The sequence below is a fragment of the Cricetulus griseus genome, chromosome 5 (assembly GCF_003668045.3).
Source record: "Cricetulus griseus strain 17A/GY chromosome 5, alternate assembly CriGri-PICRH-1.0, whole genome shotgun sequence".
Taxonomy (NCBI): Eukaryota; Metazoa; Chordata; class Mammalia; order Rodentia; family Cricetidae; genus Cricetulus; species Cricetulus griseus.
In genome coordinates this window covers 54,993,430-55,017,888 of record NC_048598.1, presented here as the reverse complement: position 1 = coordinate 55,017,888, position 24,459 = coordinate 54,993,430, and the positions used below count along the sequence as shown (strand labels likewise).

General features: G+C 51.6%; 2 protein-coding genes across 2 annotated transcripts in view; one reads left to right on the top strand and one right to left on the bottom strand.

Annotated features, from left to right (window-relative positions):
* Positions 1-412: 412 nt before the first annotated feature.
* Mybph (myosin binding protein H) lies at positions 413-9,145 on the top strand. The gene is made up of 10 exons (XM_027417561.2): positions 413-641; positions 722-856; positions 1,511-1,678; positions 3,964-4,052; positions 4,334-4,529; positions 4,703-4,842; positions 5,350-5,509; positions 6,568-6,704; positions 6,816-7,002; positions 9,081-9,145. The coding sequence occupies exons 1-10, from the start codon at positions 413-415 to the stop codon at positions 9,143-9,145; spliced, it is 1,506 nt and encodes a 501-aa protein (XP_027273362.2).
* Positions 9,146-9,383: 238 nt separating this feature from the next.
* The window catches only part of Adora1 (adenosine A1 receptor), a 32,142-nt gene continuing 17,066 nt past the window's right edge, over positions 9,384-24,459 (bottom strand). The window contains exon 2 of the mRNA XM_027417565.2: positions 9,384-10,361. Coding sequence (XP_027273366.1) covers positions 9,722-10,361 — 640 coding nt within the window. The 3' untranslated portion in view covers positions 9,384-9,721. The remainder of the gene's footprint in view (positions 10,362-24,459) is intronic.

The following is a 24,459-nucleotide window of genomic DNA, read 5'->3' as shown; positions in this document are numbered from 1 at the left end:
TCCGAGCAAACCAGACTCATGGAATTGACTTGATCTCCCTTTCCAGATGGCCAGTCTCATTTCCCAAGCCCAGCGATGTCCCCGTTCACCTATCTATGCCCTCACAGATCTGGGCACTGGCACCCTGGCTGTGAGGTCTAGCTGGGGTGATGGTGAGGTAGTATGCTCCTCAAGGGGCCCTTGCAGTTCCTCCCCCAGAGCTATTCCTGGCCTGGGTGCTCCCTGCCCCCCTGCCCCCCTGCCTGACCTGACCCCACAGCTGGGAATGGTTTGCTGGGGGTGGGGCAGCCTCTGCCTATATAAGCCTGGACCTAGGTTTCTCAGGCACCCTGGAGGCCCAGACCAACTGCTGACCCTTAAACACTACAGCTTGACCCCCCCCCACACACACACACACACAACCAGCTCAGAAATGACAGGAAAAGCCACCTCTGAGGCTTCTGTCTCTAGTCCAGAGGAGACCGAGCCTGAGCCTGCCAAGGTACCCACCACCGAGGCTTCTGGAGAGGTGGCAGCATCAGAGTCCACGGGGCAAGAGCAGGCTCCAGAGCCACAGAAGCCTGGATCTCAGGCACTGGACCATGTAGCCCCTGAAGCTTCTGCCACACCCGCAACCACTAAGCCTGAACCTCCAAGTGAAGGTAACTAGAGGTGGGGGCAGGTGGAGAAGGGAGGCAGGTATATAGGGAAGGGCTCTTCATCTACCCTGTCCCCCCTCCAGATGTCCCCAGTGCTCCATTGCAGCTGACCTTGGAAGATGTGAGCCACAGCTCCTTGACTGTGAGCTGGGAGCCCCCCGAGAAGCTGGGGAAGCTGGGGCTTCAAGGCTATGTATTGGAGCTCTGTCGAGAGGGAGGTGAGTACCAGGCTTAGCACTACTTCCACCCAGCTGAGGCGGGCTAGGACAGCAGGGACAAGCCCAGTCCCCACAATGGGTCGGTCCAAGGGGATATAAAGGGAGAAGGTATAAGCAGTGGTCTTAACTGCCTGGTTACCACTCCCTGCTCCATAGGGACCTCTGCGTGAAAAGAGGTTCAGTGACCTCAGGAGACCTCCTATCCTCCAGCTCCAGGGAGACTCCGAGTAATAGAGGGATGGGAGACACTGATATGATGAGACGGGAAGGAGGTACTAAATCTCAGAGGACCTTTCTCACGGGGAGTTAACCCAGGAGACAGAAGGGAGCAGGCGATACAGAGGAGGGGACAGTAAAATTAGAGGTAGTGAAGAAAGTTAGGGAAAGTATTCGCTGACAGCCACGTTCAGCCTGGCTTCTGTCTCTGCCCCTACCTTGCTCTGTGTGACTTGGTAAATGTGCCCAACCTTCTCTGGCCACCATCCCAGAGCTCTAACACCAGCTATCTTTGATGTTACTTGATGCTACAAAACCGGGGAAGGGGGCAAGAGAGACTATGGCCCAAGAGCGAAGTCAACCTCTGTCCATCGCCCTTGAGAAGGAAGGATGTCCCTGCCACATCACTAAGACCCAGGCATTCTCCACTGCCCTCAGCCTCAGAATGGGTGCCTGTGAATCCCCGGCCCGTGATGGTGACCCAGCAGACGGTTCGAAACCTGGCCCTGGGAGACAAGTTCTTCCTGCGTGTGACTGCAGTAAGCTCCGCAGGGGCAGGCCCCGCAGCAGTGCTGGACCATCCTGTCCACATCCAAGAGATCATTGGTAAAGCCCCTTCCTCTTGTTCACAGACTGGATGTAATGGGGAAACTGAGGCCATGGTCAATGGGACCCAGGCAGCCATTTCCCCCATCTCACACTCACATGCACAAGCCACATGCTAACGTGTCTTGCCTTGTGTGTGAAAGGTTCAGGTTCTTCAGCAGCAAGAAGGAGGTCCAAGAAGCTACTTCCCTGAGTGGTCCAGCCCCCCTCCACCACCACCGCCATCAGGGAGCAGCTCCTTGCTGCACAGAGATGAAGCTCAGGCTCCCAGCACTAGAAGCCTAATCTTAATCTCTGAAGCCATGAAATTGCCTTTCTGTTTCCTCAAACCTGGGTTCCAGGCTCTCCAGAGTCTCTGAAACACAGGGAAGCCCCCCCCCCCAACCCATGCTCCCTGATGTACGCTGGCCCTAGAGGAAAAAGGAGGCTGTGAAAGCTTTTTCATCCCCAAAGGGCAGTGCCTCTGTGAGGACCTAGAGACCAGCTGCTGTCCCTGTTGCTAATATTTCTATTTGCAGGGTGCGTTAGCCTTAGTCCCCTGACTCCCCTCCCAAAGCTGCTCAAGTTTCAGACTGTTAATGACAGTGAGTCATTTGGTCTGATCTCAGGTCTCTGGGGACAGTGCAGGGCCCCAGGGTGAAGAGAGACATGGGCAAGCAGGTGGTCTGAGACCTTCTCCATCTTCCTTCTTGTTCCTTGAGGGATGGACGGAGGCTGGAGATAGAGCCTGCATTTCCAGACCCGGCATCTGGGAAGAGAAGGCAGCTCAACCATAGCAGGGCTCAGATTTGGATTCAAGGAAAAACACTGCTTTAAGGTCTGCCACCATGGAAGACTAGAACCCAGATTGTCAGAGTTGATTCAAACCAGGCAGATCCCAAAGGGCCCAGGGACCTTCATGGAGTGACCTAGTCTTTCAATAGTCTCAGGTTCTGACACCCACACAGGACTGTTCACAGCCACCAAGCTGCTCAACAGCTGCTCTGGTGGTTTTCAAAGGCCAAGACATTATCTGGGTGAGATATACCTCCCACCACCACTCGAGCAGCAGGATGCCTGTACTGACTCCAGCCTGGAGGTGCTAGGAAGTTCTTCTGGTTGGCAGAGTTCCAGACCTTTCTCTGGGGCCCCAAAAACCTCGGACTCTGAGATCTGGTGTTGAAGGAGCAAGCCAGACTCAGCACCCACCTCTCCATTAAAATTCCTCTGGCAGCAGAGAAGGGGATTTCCTGGAGAGAAAGTGGAGAGGAGGATATGAACAAGCAGGGAACAGCCGGACCTCTCATGGGCTGGGCTGGGCAGGGCAGAGTGGGGGCCTTGTCCGGGATCCTCAGCTGCTCAGCTGTCCCCCCTCTTGGCCACCTGGAGCTGCCAGGCATGCCTGACCTCCTGGAGAGGTCCCTGGAGCATTCCAGACCATGATGCTCCCCAGCCAAGTGCCTGCTCAGCTTATCCTTGGAGACACAGTGTCCCTTCTTACCATGTCCTTCCTACATGCCGCTGACCAACCGCTGCCACCTGTTTACTGCTTAGGCGGCTCAGGCTCAGTCCCCACACCATCCCCCAGGGACGGGAACGGCAGCTGCTGCAGTTTCCCTTGGAATGCCTAGTGGCACCTGACTAGGCCAAAGTCAGGAAAGTGGTTCCTACTGGAGTAGATGGTGACCACAGACTTCAGGCAGGACTTACCACCATGACGATTGGCAACTGAGAGGGCCGGCAGGGGAAAGAATTTGAGTACCTGCCTTAGCTTCTGTACAAAGAGCCCGAGTCTGCCAGCAGGCCTGGAGGCAGAAGCCTGAGCAGCAAGGCTCCACATTCTCAGAACAGTCCTGAATCCCTGTGGGGGCATGTGTGGAATCAGCAGGCAGCCAGCACACTCATTCCCTCTCTAGGCAGATACGATCGACAGGTGCAGAACCTGCCTTCCTCCAGGGGGAGTCAGAGAGCCAGCCAGGCCCATCTGGAGCTTGAGAATGCCTGGGCCTCAGGGTAAATCCCAGCCTGGCAAGGTTGAGGCGCCAAGGGAGTGCCAGAGATACCAACCAGTTCACACTGTAGAGTCCCTGACCTCTCTGGAGACTCTCTGGGCCTTAAGGGATTTGGTTCCCTCAATCTGAGCGTTGAAGGCTTTGTCCTCCCAGTGAAGAGGCAGCCCACACTCACCGGAACGTACTATGTAGGAGCTGTCCTGTCTATCCAGGAACCCACACTCACTTTCCCCTTCTCCTGCCTCAGAAGCCCTCACTCAACTGGGCTAAGCCCAGACACTTCTTTTCATGCAGAAGCTCCCAAGATCCGTGTTCCCCGACACCTTCGGCAGACCTACATCCGACAGGTGGGAGAATCTGTCAACCTGCAAATCCCCTTCCAGGTAAGCATGCCTCACTGGTAGGGGCCTGTGTGTCAGTAGAGACCTGGAAATGTCACGATTCTCCCTGGAGTCTGCCTGGGCCCCATGAGATGGCTGCCTTCCCAGTTTTGCATATAATTCAGTTGTGAGTGGACAGATAGGCAGCCACCAGGGCAGGCCACACACTAGAAGACATGGCTCTGGGCAGCAACTATGGGATCAGTAGGACAGGTTTCTGAGGCACAGCTAAAGGGGCAGTGTGGGGTGCTTATACCAGTCTGCATTTACCCCATCTTTGTCAGGGGAAGCCCAAGCCGCAGGCCTCTTGGACCCACAATGGCCATGCCCTGGACAGCCAGAGGGTAAATGTGCGCACCGGGGACCAGGACTCCATCCTCTTTATTCGCTCGGCCCAGCGCTCAGACTCCGGCCGCTATGAGCTCACTGTGCATCTGGAAGGCTTGGAAGCCAAGGCCAACATTGACATCCTAGTGATTGGTACAAGGGCAGGGGGAAAGGGCTATCTCAGAAACACTTATCTCCCACCTCCCATCCCAGACCTGATGGTGGGAGAGGGAAGGCTAGGGTATCATGGCAAGTGCCAAATCTTGGGTGGAGACTTTGTAGCAAGCCTGCTCCTCCTCACTTCCCTTCATAATCTGATCCTGCAGAGAAACCCGGCCCCCCGAGCAGCATCAGGCTACTGGATGTCTGGGGTTGCAATGCAGCCCTCGAGTGGACTCCACCCCAGGACACAGGCAATACAGAGCTCCTGGGCTACACGGTGCAGAAGGCAGACAAAAAGACAGGGGTGAGGCTGGCTGGGGCGTAACAGGGGTGGAAAGAAGGGGTCCAGGACAAAAAGGTCCATCCCACTAAGACTAGACCAACTACTGCTGACTGACTGCTTGTATCATTCTGGGCAAGCCTGTGCCCTCTCTGTACCTCAGTCTTCAGGGTGCACTGCACTGGGCTGCAATGGAACTGTCTTATCGTGCGTATAAATCACCTGGGAATCTGCTAAATGTAGACTCTGAGGCAGACGGTTGGGGCTGGGGGCTGGGAACCCACATGTCTAAATGGTGCCCAGGTAACGAGGCTGCATGTCTGCCAGCCACACTTTGAGTAGTGAGGCTCTTGAGCTCATGCTTGACCCAGAAAGTCCCTCTCCTACTTCCAAGTCCCTCAGGCCCAGAGCTGGATAGTTTGGCCTCCCAAAGCTGGGATATGGAATGAGCCCCACTGAGGGGGGCTAGGGTGAGCAGGAAAGACAAGAACTGGGTAAGGGCTGAAGGTAACCCAGCCATGGTCCCTGTAGCAATGGTTCACAGTGTTGGAACGTTACCATCCCACCACCTGCACCATCTCAGACCTCATCATTGGCAACTCGTACTCCTTTCGGGTCTTCTCAGAAAACCTGTGTGGCCTCAGTGATCAAGCCACCACCACCAAGGAGCTGGCTCACATCCAGAAGGCAGGTAAGTGGGTTTGAGCCTGGGCAGGAAACCAAATCAGGACCGGTATATCAACATCTGCCACGACTTCTTCTCCCATGTCCCACATCCCTCTAGGCTTCTCCTCAGTTACTGCTCCCTGGAACGTTTGTTACCCCCGCACACACACACTCCACAGTTCTGCACGAGCATATGTGCAAATGCAAACACGCACTGACACGCGTGATTGTAAATGACCGGTGTGCCCAATAGATTTTAGCAAACACCAGAGCAAAGCCATGTAAATGAGCAGTGCCCCTCAGGAGGCTGTGTGCTTATTCTAAAGATGACTGTGGCTGCCATCATCACAGAAGTCTCCTACAGTGTCCCCGGGCTCATGCTCTGAAGGGTAAGGTTTACATGATAGGTAGAGTGGCAATCTGTAAAGACAGATATCTCCCCACCCAAAAACTGACTGTGGTATTTACTGTCTCCATCAGGCATCCGATCGGTGGGGCCAAATATGAAACTCCAGCACTCCACCTTGCCCCAGGCCTGTCTCAGATCCTCCCCACAACACACGCATACAGTGACCCTGGAAGCCACACTCTTAGTTATTGTTCATTTTAATTACATTTATTTGTGTGTGAGTGTGTGTTCACATGCACGCACGCATGTGGACTCTAAGGACAACTTGTCAGTTCTCTTCTTCTGCCTTCTGGGTCCCAGGGATTGAACTCAGGGTGTCGAGCTTGGTGGCAAGCACCCTTATCCACTGAGCCATCTCACTCAACATCAGCCGGAACAGCACAACCATAAGAGTTTTGTGTTTAAAATGAAGGAAAGTTAGTCAGGTCTCCAAGACAGACAGAAATGGAATGTGATGTTCAGTTTCTGCGCAATCCCCTGCGGCTCAGGTTTTCCTGCCCGCCCACTCCTCTGTTCGCCTCCTGACCTGCCTCAACTCTGCTCAGCTAGGCTTTCTCTAGTGCCTGACAGTTTCCACATGCTGACCAGGCTGAGCTTCCCAAAGCTTGGGGGTTGAAGCCAGTCTTCTGAAGGCCCTTCTATTCCTATAACCTCAAATTCTCCCCTGAACCCAGATATTACTGCCAAGCCTAAGGGGTTTATTGAGCGAGACTTCTCAGAAGCCCCGTCATTCACCCAGCCCCTGGCTGACCACACCTCCACTCCTGGCTACAGCACACAACTATTCTGCAGCGTCCGAGCATCACCTAAGGTGGGGGCCTTGGGCGTGGGATGAGCAAGGGCAGTGCAGTTGAAACTATCTCTTGAGAGCTGCTTCCAACTATGTTGTCCCTTTGTTATCCTCATCTGATCTTGCCTCCAGCCCAAGATCATCTGGATGAAAAACAAGATGGACATCCAGGGTGACCCCAAGTATCGCGCAGTTTCTGAACAAGGGGTCTGCACCTTGGAGATCCGGAAGCCCAGCCCCTTTGATTCTGGAGTCTACACTTGCAAGGCCATCAACGTGCTAGGGGAGGCCTCTGTGGATTGTCGGTTGGAAGTCAAAGGTGGGAGTCTGAGGGTTCCCTTAGTTCCCAGCCATGGGGGGGGGGAGGCAAATAGAGTCCATCTTTGGAGTTGGACTAGATGCAGCTTAGAATGATAATTGGATCAGGAGACAAGGAGTAGGGAGAGGTCGGGGGGAGTTAGTGTGACTTCCAGGCGGGGAGATGCTCTCTCTAGCTGGAGACTGGGGCCCTGGGGATCATTGACCTCGAGCCTCTCAGGCTCTGACCTGTAGGATCTCTTTCAGCCTCCGCCACACACTGAGGAGCACTATGGGCAGAGACTGGGACAAGGACCCAGGTGAGTGGATGGGCCCACTCCTTCGGCTACCTCCAGTGAGAGCATGGTCAAAGAGGAGACTGGGAAGGAAAATCTACTTCCCAGGGAGAGGGTCTGGGTAGGGAGGGAAGGCGGTAGACAGATCTGGGTACAGTTTTGCAGCTAAAGACAACTAGCATGCATATTCCGTTTGGTAATGTCAGTGTAGGGCTGGGTGGTGCTGTTGAGGTCCGGAAGGGAGGGAAAGCGGGTGGTCACAGGACAGGGTCTAGCCTTGGCTTTGAGTGACTGTAAACATAGGTATTCTCTTTGCACCTTTCTCTTAGTAGGGACCCAGCCCTTGCCCTGCCTTCTGCATTTGGTGACTCTGGGGCTTTGGATGAACTATGATGTCTCTAGAGCCACACTAGGCAGAGTTCAGCATTGAAAACTGAGGCTGAGGAAGGACAGAGAAGGGTGGAGGTGGTTCTCCATCTGACTCCCCAACACCTCTGCTGACTGCCTGGTCATATACCAGGGCTCGGAAGGACATTCTCTGCCAGGTCCTGCAGGCCTGAGGATCAGGCCACCAGGCCCAAATGTCTCTCCACGGATACCTAAGACCATACCAGAGGCGTATGGTACCTGCAGGCCTTCCTCCACGAGAGGCTGGAGTCCAGACCCAGGATTGGGCTTGGCAGGCCTCAGGTCAGGCCTCCTGGGTACAAGAGTACCCCAAAGATGTGAAGACTGGCACCCCCTGCAGAGTTGTACACTGGCGAGAAGCAGACAAATAAATGTGTGTGGTGTTATAGCACAGGGCTTCTGTGGCAGTGCGTGTCATGGTGAATGGGTGTGCTATGCTTCTGGGCAGGGCAGACACTATTACCACAAGGAGTGTGCCGGCAGGGAGGGTCTCACGATAGCTCGGGCCATTTTTTTAGACATATGAATGTTCTGGATCTTGCCTTCTGATTCACAACATGCTACCCTAAATGTGTAACTATAGCAACAGATACACCATCTCTGGAACCTTCCTTGTTCCATCTGCTTCCATGCCCCCCTCCCAGTTTTCCTCCCACCCCCACCGTTACATCTTTTCTCCTGAGATGGTCTAGCTGCCCTCTGACAGTGCTGGGGTACTGCCAGCAACGCGCTCTCCACAAGGGTTCACAGTCTTTTATTAGACATTGGGGCCTCCTTGAGAGCCAGTGACGCCTTACCTCCAACTGAGGGAAGAGTCTGGAGTCAAGACTCGGAGTCAATATTCATACTCAGAACTCTTCCCTGCCTGCTGTCCACACAAGGAAGAGATCCAGGTTCAGCAGGCTACGGATTGGTTCTAACTGAGACCCACAATGGCCTATACTCTATTTGTAACACAGCTTTTGATGTCCCTAAAAACTGAGCTTAGTCCCCCGCCCCCCCCAGGAGCATTTTGGATATTTAAATGCCATCAAGGCAATCCCTCACACTCTGGAGAGAGTTGTCTCCTCTGGTCTGGTCTGGCCTGACTTCTCCACACCAGGAGGGCCCATGTCACCCGGGATCCTGTTGGATCCATTGCTCATCACCCTCCCCACTCAGGCTGAATGCTCCCAAAGACTGTCATTTCCGGGGATCTCTTCTCCTGGGGTCCAGAAACAAAGATGGTGTCATCCAGGAGAGTCCAGGCCTGTCTCTGAGGGTTGGTGACACTTGAGGGCTCAGAAAACAGCAAGTTACATTGGGGACTCCCAGGAAGTTCAGGGCAGAAGGGCTCAGTGCTGCCCCCTGCTGGATATTTGAGGCCAGCACCTTCTGGACCATGCTTACTCCCTAGTGCTCAAAGACCTAGTGGAAGTCCAGGGCTGTGTGAATAAAGAAAATGTGAGAGAAGATCCCTGATCCCATTCTTTCTGCCTCTCGCAAGCATAACCCCTGGCTTGTTGGGGTACGGAGTGCAAGCATCGAAGTACCTGTATGGCCAGAAACACAAAGTCCTTGGAGGTGGGGATGAGGTCCCTTTTCCTGCACTTTGCTATCTATTCCTCCAGAACAGGAGAGAAAGCAAAGTGAGGACATACCCATTTCTCTATTCATCCTCTGAGGGGGTCTTATCCTCTCCTTGAAGTTGGTTCCTTGGGCCACCAACACCCAACAGCCGGCTTCCCTGTTTGACTGTAGGAACCAGAATATTCTAGCCCTGGATCTCTGAGCTGCACTCAAGACATTCTTCTCACCTCAGGGCACCCAGTTCCCTGTCATAGCCTGACCCACCCCCAAGCCTCCTCTAGCTCCCCAAGGTAAAGGGCAGCTAGCTCCTTGTAAAGGGGGCCCTACTCTATGGCATCTCTTCAGAGCCTCCCTGGTACCCACAGCCCACATCCCAGTTGGGGAGGCTGAGGAGGAACAGTGGGACAGTTGGGATGTGAGGGCTGAACAGAGAGCCAAGGATTCGGGTTGGAGGGAGCAGGGCGGAGTCTAGTCATCAGCTTTCTCCTCTGGGAGGTCGTCGTCAATGGGAGGCTTGGGCTGGCATCGGAAATGGTCATTCCAAATCTTCAGAAAGGTGACCCGAAACTTATGGATGCGGAAGGCATAGACAATGGGGTTCATGGCTGAGTTGCCGTGAGTGAGGAAGATGGCGATGTAGATAAGGATGCTGGGCTTCTGGCAGGTGGGGCAGAAGAGGGTGATACAGTTCAGGATGTGCAGCGGCAGCCAGCTGAGGGCAAAGAGGAAGAGGATGAGAGCCAGCGACTTGGCGATCTTCAGCTCCTTCCCGTAGTACTTCTGCGGGTCACCAGAGGAGGCTGACACTTTCTTGTTAAGCTGCTTACGGATCAGGTAGAAGACCTCCAGGTAGATGAGGACCATGAGAAGCAGTGGCGGCAGCACCCAGACGAAGAAGTTGAAGTAGACCATGTACTCCATGCTGATAACCTTCTCGAACTCACACTTGATCACGGGCTCCCCCACGCTGCCATTAAGTTCCCAGGCTTGCTGTACCACACTCAGGTTGTTCCAGCCGAACATGGGTGTCAGGCCTACAACAAGGGAGAGAATCCAGCAGCCAGCTATGGCCACTGCTGCCCGCCGCTGAGTCACCACTGTCTTGTACCTGGAAGAAAGAAGGGCAAGGTATGAGAAGTGGCCCCAAGACTATATGTGGACCCCTCCCTTGTGGCTCACCTGCCCCTAGGGTGCTAAGAGGAGGCTTCTCCATATCCTAGCTTGTGTGTATGTGTGTGTGTGCACATGTCAGAAAGAGTGTGTGTGTGTGTGTGTGTACATGCACATATGAGAGAGAGAGAGAGAGAGAGAGAGAGAGAGAGAGTCAGAGTCTTTAGCTCAGGGGCCTAATCTTTAGGATCTAAGACTAGCCAAGAGTTTGTAAACTCTAGCCTCATTTCTCCTCCAGCAGAGGGAGGAAATTCTGAGTGGTGATAAGAAAAAAAAATAATAACAGAAGCCAGGCAGTGTCTGTGCTCAGGAAGCAGAGGCAGGCAGATCTCTGTCTGAGTTTGAGGCCAACCTGGTCTACAGAGTGAGTTCCAGGACAGCGAGGGCTAAACGGGGAAGCCCTGTCTTGGAAAAAAAAAGAAATGAAAAGAAAAGGGAAGGAAAGGGAAGGGAAGGAAGGAAGGAAGGAAAGAAGGAAGGAAGGAAATAACAAAGGGCCTCTTTAAGAGTTTCAAGCAAATGACCCCCTTGTGCCCGCCTTGACCTTCTGGTTTCTCACTGTTGGATTGTAACAGCCCTAAGGATGGCAGTATAAGGACAGCCCACTAGACTGAGGCTGAAAATGGTTCCCAAAGCCACACAGAAGTTAACAGCACTGTCCTGTGCTTCCTAACATGTCTCCATTCCCCCAAAGAGCCAGGTGATGAACAAACCAAGAGGGTCCCAAGAATCTTTTCCACACCGGGCCCAATTCTTTTGGTTCTATTCTGTTCAGCTGTAAGCACCTCCTGCCTCCTTGGCTTCCCATTCCTCTTTTAGTCATTTCACAGGTCGGTCTCAAGGACAAGCTCAGCAATGCTCAACTAATTGGGACTGATTCTCAGGGAAGAAAGCGGTGTTTGCTGAGCATCTGCTATCGCTTCACACTTCCTGTCGTTCACTCACTGGCACACTTGCATGGATGCAGCTCTCAGCAGGCATTGATCAGAGGCTTTCTGCTGGGGGCTGTTCTCCGTGCCAGGAACAAGATAAAAGTCTCTGCCTCTACATAGTTCATATTTGTTTATTCTTTTAAAAACATATTTGTTTATTTTTATTTTATGTACATTGGTGTTTTGCCCGCATGTATATCTGTGTGAGGGTGTTGGATCTCCTGGAACAAGAGTTACAGACAGTTGTGAGCTGTCATTTGGTTATTGGGAATTGAACCCCAGTCCTCTGGAAGAGCAGCCAGTGCTCTTAACTGCTCAGCCATCTCTACAGAACCTGTTTGTATTTTTTTTATTTTTAAAGATGTATTTATTTTGTTTTATACATTTGAATGTTTGGTCTGCATTTTGTTTGTAATGTGCACTGAGTGTATATACATGGTAACCAAGGGGGTGAGAAGAGAGTATCTGAACCCCTGGAAAGAGAGTTACAGATGGTTGTGAGCTAAAATGTAGGTGTAGGTCCTCTGCAAGAAAAAACAGTGCTCTTTTCACCTGATCCATCTCTCTAGCCCCTGCTCATATATTTTTATTTTTTTAAATTACATTTATTGTGTTGTGCCTGTGCGTGTGTGTGTGTGTGTGTGTGTGTGTGTGTGTGTGTGTGTGTGTGTGTACCACAATGCTCCTGTGGAGGTTCGAGAATAACTTGGGGGAACAAGTTCTCTCCTTCCACTGTGCAGGTCTTGGGAATCATTGTCAGGCATGACAGCAAGTCCCTTTCTTTACCCACTGAGCCATCTCACCGGCCCTGTGTAGCTCATATTTTGGATCAAGTGATGACAGCACAAGAAATAAGGGCACTTCATCATGATATGCCCTTCAAAGCAAAGAAATGCCAAGCAGTAGAGTTTTCAGCCTTTTCCAGGTCTGCAGACACAGAAGACACACACAGAGGTGACAGCCTCTCTTGCCACTGAGGGTTGAAGGTTTTAATACTATCCCCCCTGGAGGGGGTGGGCTCCCACTTCCCTTAAAACCACACTACCCAGAAGCCAGCCATAGCGTCTGCCTGCACTCTAGCATTGAACAGAGTGCCCAGCTGGGGCCTGCCCAGCTCTGTGCCAAGGAGTTGGCAGAGTGGCTGCAGCTTGCCCAATTGTTATTTTCCAGTGCGGCTCCTGAGAGGGCAGGGGTAGCCTCCTGAGCACTGGGCTGTGGAGGAAGGGCTCCAACTGCTTTCTTCTGTCCTGTGCGGGAAGGGTCCTCAGCTTTCTCTTTCTTAGACATAGTTCTTCTGGAGCCATAAGGATTCCATGACACCCGCCTGCTTCTGCAGGCTATGGCAATGAGGGAATGACTGGGAGAAATCAGATGTCCTTTGAAAGCCCAGCACTAGAGGGGGCTTTGGAACCTCATATCTAATCCTTTATTCAAAACTTTGAGGACCCCAGCCAACTCTAGCATCTCTAAACCCCCGACTGCCCCTCACTCTGTGATAGCAGGATTCTTGTGTTCCCAAACTATCAAGATGCCTTAATGCTGGCTCATTCCCTGATGCCTCACTCTGCCACTGCAGTGGAAACCATTCTCCTCCCTTATTTCTGCAGCAGAAGAGCCAGGATGATGCATCCTTTGTAGTCGGAAGACCTGAAAGCGGGCACCGAGTCTGCAGCTTGCTACAGCTTGCTACTCAACTCCTCCTCCCTGCCTCAGAGGGTAAGGATGATGATATAAGAGTAAGATAATATATATGTTCAAATATTCTGCAAACGCCCTCTTAATACTCCGTAGCCTGAGTTCTTACCCCACCAAGCTCCTAGATAAGCACACACCTGCAACACCCCAGTGCCTTCAGTAGCTCAGCAAACACAGCCTGAGTGCTATTCAAACAGCTTACCCAGGTCTGGCTCATGGGGATCTCCAAGCCTTCCCATCATGGCCTTCTAGACACTGGAAGCAAGTTCTAGCAAGAATTTATAGGGAAAGAACACAGAAAGGCAGATCTCCTCATGGGGTACTGCCTTGACCTTCATCTGGTGGGAGGTGGTTAGACGAAGGTGAGCCTTCTCCAGACCAGAGGGGGTGCAGGAAGGGTAATGTCAAGGGTTCGGCTCCATATCGCTGTGTATCAAATCTTTCCTTTATATCTTTTTCTATAGTTCGTAAAGCCATTTCACAGCCAGGTCTCAGGGGAACTTCATAACTACACTGTGTGGGCGTGCAGCACGTAACAATTGCAGCAATATGGATTCAAATGTCTACTTGCCCAGATCTCCTACTTCCAAGCCCAAACCTCCTTCAGAACTCAGGCAAACTAACTGGGTCGTTTAGATGCAGATGGTGGCAGGTTCCGAATACCCTTTGCATTAGCATGGACCTGTTCAAGAAGGGCACCGCCCAAAGATAGAGGGTGAGCCAGGTGACCCCGAGTGCTGAGAATTGGGTCTATCCCAAGACCCACACATGGACACCAATTATAGGGGAGATGGACACTGTCCCAGATGGAAGAGAGGGGCGCCTGGAAAGGGGCCTTCTTCCCTTCCCCCTTCCCCCTTCCCCTTCCTGACTGCCTGAGGGCCCGGGGGTTAAAGCTTTCCTGGGGCTCCTCCAGCACCAGGTCCCAGCCGACCCTGCAGTACAGGGTATCAGCTCTCATCTGTTTTTCTTGCTATTTTTTCTCCTTGGTGGGAAAAACTAGACCCAGACCTTGGCTGAGGTGGGGCAGGCTCTCTGGGGCCAGGGGAGACACTCATCTCCTTATGCCTGGGAATGGAAAGCTTGGAATGATGCTTGGGTGGGGCAGTGGAAAATGTCTCCCATTCTTGGGTCAGTCTCTCTTAAGTCCAGACCTAAGTCCTCACCACCCCAGGGGCCATGTTGGGGAGTACTCAGCCTCAGACGGAATGTGAAAACAGCAAGGCAACAGCTCCTTGACGATTTAACGGAGGAGACAGGTATGGCAGCACTTGCCTATGATCCCAGAGCTTGGGCAGAGGAGCAGAAACAGAAAGATCAGAAAGTCCAGGGCACTCTCAGCTACATAATAAGCATGAGCAAGCCTGAGCTACATGAGACCCTGTCTCAAAAAAATTTAACAGAAGGCTTTGAGCTGGACATGGTAACTCACACCTGTACATCTGACCCTTGGAAGTAGAAGCAAAGGGTCATGAGTTCATGGCCAGCCTGGGCTATGGAGTGAGAACCTGCTTCACCACCACCCTCAAATGTAACTCAAGGAACCAGAGAAACAAGGGTAAGCCTACCACCTCAAGTGTCTCCCTTAGTGGGCAGAGATTCCCATTATCCTAGTACAGTTCCTCTGGTATTGTGTGTGTGTGTGTGTGTCTGTGTGTGTGCGCGCGTGCGCGTGTGTGTATGGGGCACATGTATACAATAGTTCTCTCCTTCCACTTTGTGGGTTCTGGGGATTGAACTCAGATCACTGGGCTTGGCAACAAGAGCCATTTTTACTCTTCAAGCTATCCCAAGGGTACTCAGCACAGTATCTATAAAAGCCAAGACATTACTAACACTGTACATAGCATGTGTTAATGGGCATCTCTTTGTCAATGGCAATAACAAGAAAATACTGGATATCTGGAGTAATAGGGTGGCAGTGACCCTGAGATGGAGAGGGATGACTCAGGGAAGAAACGGAAGGTTATTATTGACCTCTCGTTGTGAGGTAGAGAGAGCACAGGAAGCCATACTCCTTCCCTGAACATTCACCAGGGTTGCCACATGACAGGAAGCTAAGGGAGGGTACCCAGAAATAACAGGTGGATAATAACAGTTCCGTTGATGCTGAGAGCTACCAGCTGGACATCGGCTTTGCTGACAGGATCCCACCAATCTCTGTGGGACCCTAAGTCTTGTTATTATCCCCATTTGATGATTCTCTTCGTTGAGACTCACCCAGACCAGGACACAAATCCAAGGTCTCTCAGCCTGGGAGAGAATTTCAGCAGAGACAGAATTTCTAAGTCTGAGATGGGGCTACATCTAAAGCCTACATCAACTGGGCCACTCTGGGAGACAGAAGGCGAATCAGTTTGCAGCATGGAGCTCAGGAGCCCAGAAAGGAGCCCTGGGAGCCAGGGCTAGGAAGGCAGAGGCTAGGAAGACTGAGACCTGAACCGAAAGCTAACTGACTACCAGCAAGTTAGCCAGGCAAAGATCTGAGCTGGCACTGTGAGCATGGAGGCCAGGACAACCAAAGGAACAGAGAGAACACTGCACAGATGAGCCACAGGGGAGGAGGAGTTGGCTAATTGAGCAGAGATCTGGCCAGTGACAGTCTAAGGCCATAGAAAAGGTTCTAAGGTTTATTCTAAGTGCAGGGAAGCCGTTTTCGGCAAGGGAGTGACCCAATCCATTTCCAGTTTTAAGAGATAATGCACAGTGCTAAGTGAAAGAGGAATAGTGGCGGGAACCCAGGAGAAGCAAGGAAACCGACGCAGCTAGCTGAGCCACACAGGCAGACAACAAGTATGGATGTCTCTGTAGGCACAGGGGAACTGGGGCAAAGGGTACGACTTAGGAACAGGGCAAACAAGACCTACTGCTAAGTGCAAAAGTCTGGGTGGAGAAAAGAATTAAGATGACTCTGAACTTTATCCTGACCAAAATGAGCAATAGGGGCCACCATCCTTCAAGCATCCCTGACCCCCTCTTACCTTGTACTGAACCTCACACTGCTCACCTGAGAACTGAGCCCCAACCATAGGGAACAATCATTTTTGCATACCTGTAGTACCTATCACTTCAGGGCCTTTTACTCCCTACTCATCTGGGAGGTCTGGGAGGTTCTCTCTCGCCCATTTAGATCTCAGTTCAGATGTCACCTCTCCAGATAATATTCCAGACTCATCCTGGAAAGAAGAATAGTCCCCAACACCTTGGAGGCTCTTGCCATATTTAATTTTCCCGAACAGAGACATCACTTTTTGCTCCATCTTGGCATTGGTAGGATGTATGTTTCTCTCTAGTAATGCAAAAGGCCCTTTAGGATACAGCCTTCAAAAAAAAAAGGATAGAGCCTTCACTAGCATGCTCTCACTAGCATGCTGACACTGCACCCCCAGCACCTAGAACAGTGCTCAGTAACCATTCGCTGAATGAACAAATAAGTACATGGGAAAATGGATTAGTGAATCCATGCATCATTGAATCCAGGATGACTGGCTGAGAAGCCACCATGTGACACATACTCAGGAGCCAGAAATGAGGACACAATGTCAGGTGCTTGGTTAGAAAATCAATGGGAAGCCAGGTGTAGCGAGCGGCACACACCTTTAATCCCAGAACTCAGGAGGCAGAGGCCAGCCTGGCCTACATGGCGAGTTCCAGAGTAGCCAGAAATACAAGGTGAGGCCCTTTCTAGAAACAAACAAACAAGTAAATGAAAAGTAAGAAAGTCAACTGGAAAGGCAGACCAGAGCGGGTCCATGGAGCAACATACCCTGATTTGTTCCCTGCTGCACTGGAAGCCCAGGGATCTGGGGCCCAATTAGACAATCACTGGCCTCCTATTTGGGTCCAGTGACATAAGGTTATAGTTACCAGGGCCTCTGGGAAGAGGGATAAGCAACAGTCAATCACCAACACATCTAGACAACTTGGAGTCCAGCATTGTCTCTGCACACTGAGCCCAGAAGAGCAAGCTCCTGGGTGCTCCCATCTGTGGTCCAGGGCAGCAGTGGCCTGCTAAGACCCAGCAGGGGTCCTACAGTGGCCAGCTCCTCATGGGTCCTTTGCCTCTTGAATGTTCTTTCATGGATGAGGTCACTTCCCCTTGGAGGCTGTCTAAGCAGCAGGTGGCCTCTCCCAGCCACAGCATCAGATGGTTCTGTCTGGACGCCTTTAGGAATACATTTTAGGCTGACTCTGAGAACATGAACAATAAGTGTACTCTGGACAAGAAAAGCTCACAATGGCATAAGATGAAGAACCCAGCGTGAGACCCAGGCAGGCAAAGATGGTGACAGACAGAACAGTAGTGGGGAAAGGAGGGAGCCCAGGGCAGTAAAGAATTCTCTTTGAATGGCAGAGAATGGCCAGGCAGGCGGTGAGGGGAACCTTGCTGTCACTGCACACTGGTCCTTAAGCTATCCTAGGCTTTTCTTCCTGGCTTTGCCCTGCTCTGTGGTACGAGTGGCTGACCCCTGGTCCTGGGCAAGCTGGGTCTCAGAAACACTAAACACATCCTAGAAAGCCCAGGAGGGAGCAGGGAGGCAGGCTCTTCGTTCATCCTAATGGGTGGACCTCAGGCTATGGTTTTATCCCTGTCTCTACCTCCCCCAACTCCCAAACAGGCCCAGCATAGCCCAGCTTCCCTTTAGCCTTCAGCCTAGGGGTCTCTTCCTGTTGTTGCCATCCCTGAGTTACTGCACCATCTGGTTGGTACCTCAGATACTGTTTTACCTTGCAAGCAATCCCTCGTCCTGGGAACACCTGCAATGATGTCTGCTTTGACCCCAGGAGTTTAGGAGGGGAGTTGTAGCAGGAAGAACTGAGTTGTCATCTCAAAGAATGGTTGCAAGAGGTAGGCTTTGGGTAAGCTGGCCTGACTCTCAGGGAAAGCTAGCTGCATGGTGGGGCTGGAAAAGGTTGAGTGTAATTTGTTAGAGTGCCCATCAGCTGTTGAGAGCCAGGCAGTGTCCAGGGGTCTGGACGCCTATTTCTGGTCTCCTGCCCTTCAGCCAGGCAGCCCTGGGCATTGGAACGGGGAAAGAAGGGTTGGGTGACCTTTTTACATTCATGCAGTCCCCACCATCAGGGATGTTATCCATGGGGCATCCTCCATCTTTCCTTCCAGAGCATTGGCAGAGATGGAGCCATTTTTCACAGTTCTGGTCCCCTCCTTCCTGTCTCCCTTCTTAAGGACAATCTCAGTCACTTGTAACTGGAAACTTGGATTTCAAGACCGGGGAAGTAAGGCTTTCAGACATATTAAACTACTTCCTGCAGAGAAATTCTTCCTCCCAAAGGAGAACAGGAAACCAGATACAATCAAAGGCACACGGCACACTCCGGGGGCCAAATATTAAATAGTAACATTTCCCAGAGGAGTCTGGCTCAGGGGCCCAGGAAGAGGGCCAGAGGTTGGGGGTTTAAGAATCCTGCTTTCTTGATCCTGTGACATCACCCACCACCCAAACATCAGTATCAACTGACCCCCAAAAGAGAGGTGACATAGAACCCCAGGGCCAGTCTCAGGGCAGCTCAGAGGCGGGGGGGGGGGTCTCTAAACTTCCTGAAAGAAACGAGCTGGATAAACTGATTAGGTCATTAGTGTAATGGACCTTGCAAATCACTCCTGGTCACTTGCTGAGGACAAACAACTCCACAGCCTGGTGGGGAAGACAATTAAGTCCCCATGTGTGTTCAGAAACAGCCTCTATTCTGAGCGACTGTCCTTTTCCTCCTTCAGATTCAGAGTCCCTCTCTGGGTGCTGAGGATGAAGGTGCAAAAAGAACCCTGGGTCTGATGAGAGAGGCCCAGTCTGAAGCTGTCAGAGAAGAGTTGTGTGTGCTGCAATGCTCAAGAGAGAAGAACCTGTGCAGTGGGTTCCCCGATGCCTGGGCCACACAGATGCCTGCCTTCCCTGTCTGCCACTGACCCACACACTTTGAGATAAAGTGAGCATCTCTCTGGGTGTGCTCTGTCATCCCTACCAAGGAGCTTGGGTGTCCAGTGGCGCTGATCCACAGGAGGATGCAGGAATGAGGTGTGGAGGGTGGGTCTCAATTTTGGGAAAGGTAGAATTGCAAAGAAGAGTTGCCTGTGGTACCCTCTCCTTTCTCTCTGGTCCAAGGTATAATGGCATGTTTCCTTGAAAATAGGAGGCTCAGCTGATGGTACTTAAAACTGCCTGGGTGACCACGAGATGCAGTCACCTCCTCTCTCTGAAGAGGGGGTATACTCAGGGAACTGGATGCAAGGCTTAGTGCTGCCAACCAGTGCTGCTCCCAGGTTGGTCTCTTTAGCCCTCGGGTAAAGACAGGCTGAAGCAAAGACCAAGGACAATGGCCTCACCCACAGTGGGTACCTGACTCATCTAGTGGGATGGATGTGTGCACAGATGTAACGGCCTGTGTGTAGCTTCCTGGTAGGGTTGTCCTTGCTGCCAGGACTGACCTGGTAAGAGAGGCACAATTCTTTTTCCAACACTATGGAGAGTTCTGTGGTCAAGGTTTTTTGAGGGAGCTGGGGTATTTCAACTTCTCACAGGTCTCTCCAGCTCTACAGACTGGTCACTTAAGGGTCAGCAGGGACTCTCCAACCCAGCTAGTGCACAAGATGGGTGGGACCAGATGGAGCCAGCAGGATGTAGGCTTCTCAGACTAGGGAAGTAGAGACGTACACACTGCTAATGTGAGGGACCCCAAAGGCAGGCTGTCCTCCTTGGAGTAGCGAACTGTGGCAAGGACCCTAGCGGTGGTCCAGACTCTGCCATGAGTGAGTGGGGTTTCTGTGTCCTCATGTGGGGCACAAGGAATGGATGAGATATGCTACAAGTTCTGGTAGATCATGGATCCCTAATCATGATGGTGTCAGCCTCTCCACCAGGAGAGACAAGCAAGCACTAGCAGAAGGGTCAAGACACTCTGTGATACTTTCCCCCAGACTGCAGCTTCTGATCACTCCCCAGAGGCTGTCAGAGGGTTTCCCCTGCTGCAAACTGTCCCACGGATGGGGGAAAGGATGGAAAGGAAAGAGAATGGATGTCTGCTAGGGGAAGAATGGATGAATGCCCTCATGAAACCCAAGCCCAAGCTGCAGCTTCTCCCCCTTAGCAGCTTGTGGCCTTGAGAAGAAACAATTTTCTAGACATCAGAGGATGAGGCTGTGGGGCCTGTTGAGTTTATCAGGCAGCAGCTCTGACTGGCTGTGTTATCAGGCCTGGCATGTCGAAGAAGCCCTCCCCCCCAATCTGTGGGAAACACAGTCAGCTTCTTCAGAGATACAAAACAGGGACACAGATGAACAAATAGACACTGTGTGACTTTGGGAGGACGAGCACAGGGCTTCCATCTCTGTTTCACAGCCAATTCTCTCAACCATTCTCTCAATGTTAGGGAGTCAGTGTGTTCCTGCTCTGAGTAGCAACTAGAGTGGGAGGGGCTTGGGAGTTTGCTTAGCCAAGCATTAGACACCACACTACCACCCCATGGTCCTGGAGCTGTGGCCCTGGAAAGTTCTTAGGCAATACCCAGTGTGCAGGCTGAAGGTGAGGAGGTCAATGTAGGAGAGCCAGGCCTTGTTTCCCAACTGCCATCAGTGTAACATTTGGCCTGCCTGTGACAACAGCCTGTTTCCACCACAGCACTGTAACTTCCCCTGCTGGAGATAACCTTGAAGACTCTAGACCATCCCAAAGGGCAAGGTTAAGACCAGCGAGGCAACACCAATGAGCCTAGAGTCACGAGAGTTGAGGCCCTCACAGACCTTTACAGCCATGGAGTTAGGGACACTCTGCTCAGAGGGGGCAGCTACCCCTCCCAAAGCTCCCAGAATCTAGTTCTGTGTTCTAGAAAAGATCTGACATATGGAAGACTGTGGGAGTGGGACAGGGCAATCTCTCCACCTTGGAAAACATCCCAAAGAAAGAATCCGCAAGCATTCTCAGGTCTCCAGAGTTAAACTCAGCCACTCCCACTGCAACAGAAGGTGTGGCTCTTAGAGCCTGGAAGAAGTCATAATATTCTCCAGCTTCTGGATTTCCCCTACTTTGCACTCTAGTCTACAGGTTAGAGTTCAGAATGCCAGCATTAGGAACCGCAGCACCTAGACATTCCCCACTGTCTCTACAACGTGTTTCCCCGATGCTTTCTTTGCAGGCACAATGCCCTGTTGGCCAGACTTTCAGAAACCAGCCTTTACTAGCCAGTAGCCATCAGCAAGACCTTCTGCCCTGAGCTCTACTAACTGCCTGTACTCCAGGCCTCCTCCCTGAACAGCACACAGAAGGAAGTGGACCATCAGACCCTTGGGTCTAGTAAAAGCTGACTCCCTACTCCTCCCCATGGGACAATCAGAAATACCAAATGCCCAATGACAAAGACAAAGCCAGTTTAGTGCCCACTCCCTAGACCATGGAACTTGCACACAGTAGGCTCCCAGTAATACCCAGAAAAGGAAATGGAGTGGTTTTTAAAATGCTCAATTAAAACAGAAGCGGTGATACTGTTAGCGTGGTAAAAAGTCCATGGCTCAGGAGGTCCATGCGCCCTCAGGAGGACCGTACTATTGTTGTTTTATTGAGTGGATGTGTTGTCAAACTACCTTCTAAATATGTATATCTACATCCCTAAGTTAGTGTAACTGTCCACCTTGATCAGAGAAGCTGCTCTCTGCAGCCGGCAGCAATCAATGCAGACTCATAACTGGTTGGAATGCTGATAATAAGCGTCTGGTATTGAATGCTTAGTACTAAATGGGACATCAAAAACCCCAAGGCTCAGGAAACACTGTGGAGCTGAGGAGGGGTGCTGTGAAGTGCTGTCTTCGGAACTGACATGGCTGCTGCACTAATGAAGCCATGGCAGCTGTGGCTGCCTGCACAAGGTCAAGCCAGTGAGGTCAGCCAGCATCCCAGCAGGCAGCACCAACTGGACTCAGTGGGTTACAAAGTCAAAAGCAGGAGAAGACATGAAGGCGAGAGGGGCATGTTGTACATATGTTGAGACATGTTTCCAGGGGGAATGAATAGGAAGGGAAATTGGGGTGGATATGATCAAGGCATGTTATACATGTGTAAAATAGTCAAAGAATAAACAAAAGGTGTTCTTAAAAAGTAAAGGAGAGAAAAGGAGAAGCGTACAATGACTTCAGAAACAGCTACAAACACAGCATCTATTAAGCCAGTAAAATCAGTAATCACCTTAATGTGACTAAAGTGGAGGGGGCAGTAAGAAGAAGTCAGCCTGAGACTTCTCCTTTCTCAAGATCAACTTCCTTCTTGGCAGGCAGAGGAGCCCATACGGAGGGTCCCTCTTTAGATTGCCCCAGATTTCCATTTGGAGGTCCTACCTCACTCACTCCACTAAGTCAGCTGGTTCCACGAAGAGTCTAATCACTTCTGCAAGACCAGACCCTCTCTTCCCTGCCAGGCCCTGAGTAGAAACGTGAACAGCCTTCTGGCCCGCCCTTCAGGGCGCCCTATCATTTGCATCCAGGGGCTAGAGCTGCATGTAGCTGCTGGCAGGGAACCAGAGCAAGAGCCTGGCCAGGCAGCTTCTCTGGAGGTTGATCAATAAATCCACTTTCAGTTGTTTCTTCCACTTCTGCGCAGCCTCATGAACCACAGGAGTCTGCATGACCCCGGGTGAGGGAATCTTGGGTATGAGGTGTGGGGGGAGGGGCTTATTAGATCAAAGCCTGTCTTTTTCCACCCACCATTCATGAAAATTTCGAAGAGCCTTGCTCAGAGCTGGAAAAAGAAAATGCCTTGGGGAACTCACCAGGCAAGAGTCTGGCAGGACAGCACTCCAGCCTCTTGACAGACAGATTGGGTGGTATTAGCGCAGTGTCAGCAGGCACATGTGGGGGGCTCCCCTTCCCAGCCAGTGTCCATTCAAAAAACCCCAGTTCCCAAGTCCCAGAGAAGACTGGAGACCTCTCCATACGTTCCCAGCCTCACCGGCCAGACATCGGTAGCTGGTACTCACTGTCTCTAACAAGTCAAGGCAACAGGATTCAGCCATGGGCTTTAACAGGGACAGAGGTCCTGGGATGCAGTCACACTTGCTGTGTCAGCATCTCAGTGGATGACATCACTTCTTAGAACCTTAGTCTCCTGCCTCCCAGTGGCTGCAGTTGCCATTGGCACTGTAATATACAACAGCCTCTCTGTTCTTTCCCAAGCTGCACCAGGAGGCAGGGACCCATCTCTGTAGAAGAGCCCAGATGCCCTACCAAAGGTCATGTGCCTACTGGCTAGAACTGTGACTGCAGCTCAAGTCAGGCACTCTGAAGTCTAAATAGGGTTTTTGTTGTTGTTGCTGTTTTTGTTTGTTTTGGTTTAACTTTGTTTCTCGATGATTCTAAATTTTATTTATTTTTATCAACAAATAATAATTGTGTATGTTTATGGGATATACAGTAATGCTTCGATGTATGAACTTCTGTAGTGAGCAAATCCCTGCTTTCAAAATTGCCCATCTGTGTTTCACACGCTGACATTCCCAAGAGGCTGTGAGGACTGCGAGGGCAGGACTATGCTCTTGCATTCCCCAGTGTCTAGGTCGTCTGAGCTCTCCATGCTGGAGGGTGGATATGAATCACCTGGGGCCCTTTTAAATCAGATTATGAGTCAGCAAGCCCGGGGTGCGGCTGGGTCCTGCATTTCCTACAAGCTCCCAGGAAATGCCAAGACCGCTGGTCCCTGACCTGACTTGGCTTAGCAAGGCCCAATGGCACTCGGCCCAATACCTGATGCAAAAGTCGTTCTCCCCACCCTGGTCTGGACAGGAGGTGAGGAAGAAAGCTCAGGAAAAAAAAGGTACTCTTTGGGATCATGCAGGAAGTAGGTACCTTCAGAGCCCTGCAGGATGTGGGGAGCCACACATGGTGCACACCTACACCCCCAGCACTGGGAAGGATCAGGAGTTGTTCAAGGTCACCCTCTGCTACACAACATGTTTGAGGCCAGCCTGTGGGGGCCGTTTCTCTCAATGGGAAAAATATGGCTGAACCCAAGGAAGGAAGGGCTGGGAACCAGGACAACAGTTGAGATGAGGCAAGAGCTGCCTCAGGACAACAGTGCATGGATGCCCAGGTCAACTTGCAAGGCAGGAAAAATGGTGCTGGCACTGCCTTTTTTATTTTCACTAGAGACTAAATTCGGGGCTTCACATGCTAGGCAAGGACCTTATCACTGAGTTACACACTTAACATTTGGGGTGGGGGGCAGAATCTCACTATGTTGCCCAAGCTGGCCTTAAACTTAACTCTATAGCCCAGGCAGGCTTTGAGTTTACAGTCAACCTGCCTCAGCCTCCTATGTATCTAGAGTTCCTGGAGTGTTCCTATCTTACAGGTAGGATAACTGAGGCTCAAAAAGATGTGAATGGTCGGAGGCTAGGACTTAGCTGCTTCTT